The sequence below is a fragment of the Vombatus ursinus genome, unplaced genomic scaffold, assembly GCF_900497805.2.
Source record: "Vombatus ursinus unplaced genomic scaffold, bare-nosed wombat genome assembly UNPS02001419.1, whole genome shotgun sequence".
NCBI classification, from domain to species: domain Eukaryota; kingdom Metazoa; phylum Chordata; class Mammalia; order Diprotodontia; family Vombatidae; genus Vombatus; species Vombatus ursinus.
The window spans coordinates 22,272,257-22,278,587 of record NW_020941197.1 but is presented as its reverse complement, the minus strand read 5'-3'; the positions used below and the strand labels follow the sequence as shown (position 1 = coordinate 22,278,587).

General features: G+C 39.3%; 1 protein-coding gene across 3 annotated transcripts in view; it reads left to right on the top strand.

Moving 5' to 3' along the window:
* Positions 1 to 665: 665 nt before the first annotated feature.
* The window catches only part of BTLA (B and T lymphocyte associated), a 48,646-nt gene continuing 42,980 nt past the window's right edge, over positions 666 to 6,331 (top strand). The window contains exon 1 of one of the 3 annotated variants that reach the window (XM_027867383.1): positions 666 to 971. In XM_027867383.1, the coding sequence (XP_027723184.1) occupies positions 884 to 971 (88 nt within the window). In that variant the 5' untranslated portion in view covers positions 666 to 883. The remainder of the gene's footprint in view (positions 972 to 6,331) is intronic. The other 2 variants (XM_027867374.1, XM_027867393.1) reach the window with 2 other exon arrangements.

Below are 6,331 nucleotides of genomic sequence, written 5' to 3'. Positions count from 1 at the left end.
GATACTTACTAGCTATGTGACCTTGAGCAAGTCGCTTAACTCTGCCTCAGTTTCCTTATCTGTAAAATGAGCTGGAGAAGGAAATGGCAAACCACTCCAGTATCTCCACCAAGAAAATCCCAATGGAGTCACAAAGGGTCAGGCATGATTGAAACAGCTGAATATCAATTGCAAGGAGGTTGTTGTTATTATGTTGATTTGATTTCCAGCCAAGGAAGCACTTCTCATCATTTGATTTACCACAATTTATAACCCACTTAATTGTTTACTTCTTCCACCAGCAGTGATACTATTATTTGTCAGGTATATATTTCAGGTATGTATTAACGACCGGACATTTGAAAAAAAAAAAGACAACAACAACCCAAAACAAAGCAAAACAAAAAACCAATGAAGCTATCAAATAGAAGCTGTTTCAGAAGCACAGGTTGCAGTAGTGAAAATGGGGAGAAGATTCTTCACCCTATATTTTCTGACCTTTCTTAGATTAAAAATCTCAATCTAAAGGTTGAAATGATATAGATTTCTTTAAAGTTTTATTACTCCATTTCACTAACAAAACTGAGAAAACTTCAAAGTAGGATTAAAAAGTAGCTGAGAGGAAAGAAGTTAGTCATGTGCTGAATCTGCTTTGCAGGTTGGAGCTTTTGAAAATGAGCATTAGCTTTGAGAAGCAGCTGAAACCACAGGAGAGAGTGCCATGCTATTTCTGTTTGTTTGTGCTGCCCCCAAAGCACCTGAGCTCTTCCTATTTCCCTCTTTGCTGCCTCTCTTTTCTCAGTTATCTGTACTTCTGAGCCTCAGCTGAGGCATGCAACCAGAGCCACCAGTGAAGAGCTCAGGGCACCCAGTGACTCACGCACCCTCCTGATAGGCGTCTGATATGAAGAGATCTCCAGTCATGTATAAAAATGAAGCATTCCTTCACGTCATCTTCATGGCCTCAGCTCTGGGTATCTTGTCCGTACAAGGTAAGGCAGTTCATTCTGATGTCTCTGTTTTTGTTTCTGCTTCCACATAAGTGTCATAGATGTGTTTGGGAAAATGTTTATTTCTGGCAGATACCAGATGATAATGTTGAGGACTGAGAACACAGTGAGTGCCAGTAAAAGAAAATGGAGCAGGCAGAGTTGCCTTAACAAATACGATGTAAGAAGGGAGCACAGTTAGGTAATAATATGACTAGATGAATTATACCCTCAAGGCCAGTCATTTTTAAGAGATGGGCTATTGGTAACAAGGACAGCAGGCAAGAGAATGTTCATGGCTCAATGTCACCACTGCCATAAAACAATCAAACTGAAATATTTTCCAACCATATTGTACCCCCCTGATGATGTTATAGTAGAAGAGACAAAAGCCAGTGGGTTGCTATTGAAACCAACTCTCTATAGCTTGTGTGCTTGATTATTAGACCATGAGTACTCTCGCATGTCTTGTCTCTTGACTAAAATCTGTTTCCTTGCTTGGGTGGTGTCTGTGTCTTGACAATGAATCAAATCAATCAACCAGTTAATCAGTCACTCAACAAATATTTACTAAGTGCCTACTATGTTCCAGGTACTGTGCTAAGTAGTCTCTGCCCTTGCCCTTCTACTGGGGGAGCCAGCATATACATAAATCAGTAGCTACAAGATAAGTACAGAGTGGATGGTAGGTACCTTGGAGGGGACTAGCAGCTGGAGGTAGAGAAAGAGAGGGAATCAGCAAAGGCCTCTTGAAGGATGGAGCCCTTGAGTTTGAATCTCAAAGGAAGCCAAGGATCCTAAGAGTCCGAGGTTAGAAGGAGAACATTCTAGGCATGGTGGACAGCTGTCACAGTGTACACGATGACTACAGCAACGAAAAGATCATTAAAACGGGCAACTGAAAATCCGATAATGGTGTAGGGAAACAGATAATGAAATGGTTTTCTAGAAGTGAGCTGGAGTCAGGTAGAGCTGATCATTAAATTTTTGTTGTGAGTGTTTACACTATCAGGAATGAGCAGATGCCATGAATCAGGGCTTGATTTATTGTTTTGTTGATTATCTGGACTTATGAAAGTGATGAAGAAAATGTTAATAGTACATATTAAACCTAAAAGTGTGTTAGGTCTACAACCCCTGCCCACCTTCTGCTACCTCTCCCCACCTCCACTAAGAACTAACCCTATACACTTTCCTCTTTGAGTCATAGGCAAGGGATCACCAGGGCAGAATATCGTATACACTGTCAGATACATGGCAGGTCTTTTGCTTACTTGTTTTTCTGTGTAATAAAAGAGGGTTCAATCTGATAGCAGGAGGAAGATCCTGAAATGATAACAATATAAAAGCAAAAGACATCAATAAAACATTAAAAATATTTTTAAAAGACTTGTTTCATTCAGAGCCATGAAAATTACAAGGCACTGAGGAAAAGAGGAATTTGATGAGAGATGTTAAAATTCATCCCAGAGACACCATTCATTGACTGATTGTTTTTTTCTCGTACCTTTTTCTTGTACCACTTGCAGACAGAAAAAAGCAGGCTTTGGAATTTTTATCTTCTGACAGAACCGTGCAATGCCGCCACTCCAACCAAACCAACAAACAAGCCCACCATCTTTAAACAGGCAGCTTATTCTCAAATTGGGCACATTCAGTCCTTTATGTTTACAATAGTTGGGACATAATATTACAATGGGGGTGGAGGGTAGAAAAGAGATTATATAGAATCTCTGAATTGGAAAGGACTCTAGAAGTTGTCTAGTTCAAACTTTAGATGAAGCAGGAATCCTGGCTGCAATATGATAGCTAGATTGTATGATTTTGAAAAGGAATCTTATCTTAGGACCATAAGATCATAGATTTAAAGGTAGAAGGACCTTAAGAGGTCATCTAACCTATGTCACTCCTTTTACAAATGAGGAAATTGAGGCCCAGGTTTGTCAGAGACCGCTCCAAGGTGACACAAGTACAAGTCAGTGTCAACCTCCACGGTCCCTTTGATAGCCTCATCACACACATGCTTTCTGCCTTGTGGAATTTAACATATGTGGCAGCTTTTAGTAGTTCATTTGGAGCTCTCAAAAGGCTTCATATCTATTTTCCAATCACTTTTGCTACAATGAGAAAATGGGGCTATGTCAGTGAAGTGCCAAACAAGCAGAGAAAAATGGGGTGGGGTGGAGAAGAGGACGATGATTTAGAAATTTCTGAATATTGGGTGAACAGAATATGTTGAACTACAAAATGTTCTGAGGGAGGATAAGCTTAAGTGGGTTGACGTCAGGGGAGAGGAAGAGGAAAATGGAAAGACTGAGAACTTTGCCTACTTAGCACTTTGGCCCAGGGTGATGACAATAATAACTAGCATTTGCATAGCCACCTTAAGGTTTTGAAAAGCCTTTACACACATTATCTTATTTTATTCTCACAATATCCCTGAGAGTTAAGTGCTATTATTATCCCCATTTTACAGATGAGGACACTGAGGCAAACAGAGGCAGAGTGACTTGCTTACACGTAACTAATAAGTGTCTGAGGCTGTATTTGAACTCAGGTCTTCCTGATTCCAGGTTCAGTGTATATTCACTGTGCCACCTAACTGCCTAGTGATTGACTAAAAATTATCATTTTTATTTATCCAATGCTGCTGTGGCACACATGTTGTAGTCTAGGTTTCCAGGTCTTAAGTTAACCCTTCAGGGGTTATTTGGGGTGCTGTAAACTCCAGCCTACCCCAGGTTGGCCCAGTCTCCCCAGTTCAGCTCAATGTCTTCTCCAGGGGCAGGAACGGAGGAGAAGAAGAAGACAAGAGATCTGTACAATTGACTGATGGATCTCTATCCACTTAGCCCAATTCAACTCTTCTCTCCATCTTTACAATGGGCACTCATGAATAACCCTACTGCTGAGGGGCTCTGAAAATTTATGCTGTTGGAATCCCTGGGGCCTAGAGACAGTTAACTCATTGAAAATTACAGAGAAATCTGGCTCTACTGTTGAAGATGCTTTTCCTGGTGCTCCTTAAATCCTAGAAATAAAATTGAGTCCAATATAAATCTGTCCTGAAAAAAAAAACACCAAGGTTCTATTGCTTAAATAACATGACCATTATCATGGCCACCAGCACCACCACCACTGTCATTGTCATTAACAACAGCAGCAGCAGCAGTAGCAGTAACAGCAACAACGACAAACAACATCCACAACCCTTCTTCCAGGTATCTATCGGCTTAGTGGGTAGAGCGCTGGACCAGGAGTCAATACTGTCTTGGTCATATACTGGCTGTATGACCCAGGCAAATTACAGCTCTCTGCCTTAATTTCCTCAACTCTAAAATGGGAATAATAGCACCTACCTCACGAGGTTGTTTTGAATATTAAATTAGATAATATATAAACTGATTTGCAAACTGCAAAGTGAGAACAGATTTTAGGTATTTATTTCCCTTTTCTTTCTTTAGGCAAGAGAACTGAACCTGTAATGAGGAAGTCTTGGTTTGAATATAGCCTCTGCCATTACCTTATGTTATCTTAAGCTTAATTCTGAGCCTTAATATTTTCATCTGTAAAAATGGGGCCAGAAATACTTGCTACTGATACTCGCTCATACAGTTGTTGTAGGAAAGTGCTTTGTAAACCTTAACGTACTGTAGAAATGTGTGCTGTTGTTGCTAATGAACAGCGAAATAATATAGAGAGAAAAGAATACTGAGCGTGGATTGCTTTTCTTTGTATCTCCAGTGCTTAACACAATGTTTAGCACACAGTAGGTGCTTAATAAACATTTATCTACTGACTGACTAGAGTCAAGAGGTCTGTGTTCAAATCTCAGCTCTGATACTCACTAGCTGCATGACCATGATCACTTAAGTTATCTCTCTATAAAATGAGGTTAAGAATCCGCATACCACCTTCCTCACATGATTATTGGGGAAGAAAATTCCTTGTAAACCTTAATGCCATAAAAGTAACTTGCTGCTTTTATTAATATTGTAATCAATATCCTCCTCATTGTGAACAGTCCACATGGAAGGGAATGCCAAAGCAGTCACAGGCAATTCATGCTTAATAAGAAGGAAGCTGTAGCAAGTTTATCCTTGTAATGGTTTTTTTTTTCACCCTTATAAGAGAAGGACCTAATAAAACTTCGAATTTTGCTTTCTCTTATTAAAATGTAAGCTTGTTGAGGCGAGGTAATATCTTGCTTGCTTGTATTTATATCCCTTGTGCTTAGCGGTGAATGGCACATAGCAAGCAATGAATGCTCATCCTATTTTCTCTCTCTCTCTCTCTGTCTCTGTCTCTCTGTCTCTCCCTCTGTCTCCCTGATTTTCCTTTCTCTCTCCCTCTCTCTGTCTCTGTCTGCCAGCTTGTCTCTTTCCCTGTCTCTGTCTGTCTCTCTCCTTGTCTTTGTCTCCTTATTTCTCTGTCCCTTTCTCCTCTTCCTCTTCCTCTCCCTCTCCCTTCCCCTCCCCTCCCTTCTCCCCTTCCCCCCTCCCTCTCTTCCTCTCATCTCTGTCTCTCTCCTTTCTCTGTCTCTGCCTTTATCTCTCTATCTCCTTGTCTCTCTCTGTCTCTCCCTCTCTCTCTTTCTCTTCCTTTCTCTAGCTCTCCACCTCTCCCTGTCTCTGACTGCTTGCCTGCCTGTCTCTCTTTGTCTCTCCGTCTTGTGCTTCTCCCTGCCACCCACTTTGCCACATGAGTGAATCCAAATCTGTTTGGTTCTTTCAACACATAAGCCTTAATGTTTAATTAAATGTGAAATATTTTGATGAATTAGATAATGAAAGTGATTTTGGTGTAGAGATGTTGAGTGGAGCTGTGATTCCATCCCATAGGTGGCTCTTATCCATGACAGTCAGGGGACATGAGCTCAGTCATCCCTGATTCTCAGGCAAAGAACTTTTTATCCATTATCTCTTTGTATCTGCCTAATAGCCCTGTGAGGTACGTGCAGCAGGCCTTCTTCTCCTTCCATCACAGATAAAGAAAATGAGATTGGAGAAGTTAATAACTATATATATATACTATATATATACTATATATATAAACTAATAACTATATATCTGAATATATAATATTATAACTCTATATAATAAATATATATAACTATAATAGCCTCAAACTAATAATTATATATAATATATAATACTATAACTATATGTAACTATATATATAGTAACTATGTATAACTGTAATAGCACAGACTAACTATGTATATAATATATAATACTATAACTATATGTAAGTATATATAGTAACTATGTATAACTGTAATAGCACAGACTAACTATATATATAATATATAATACTATAACTATATATAACTATAATAGCCACAAACAAATAACTATATATAT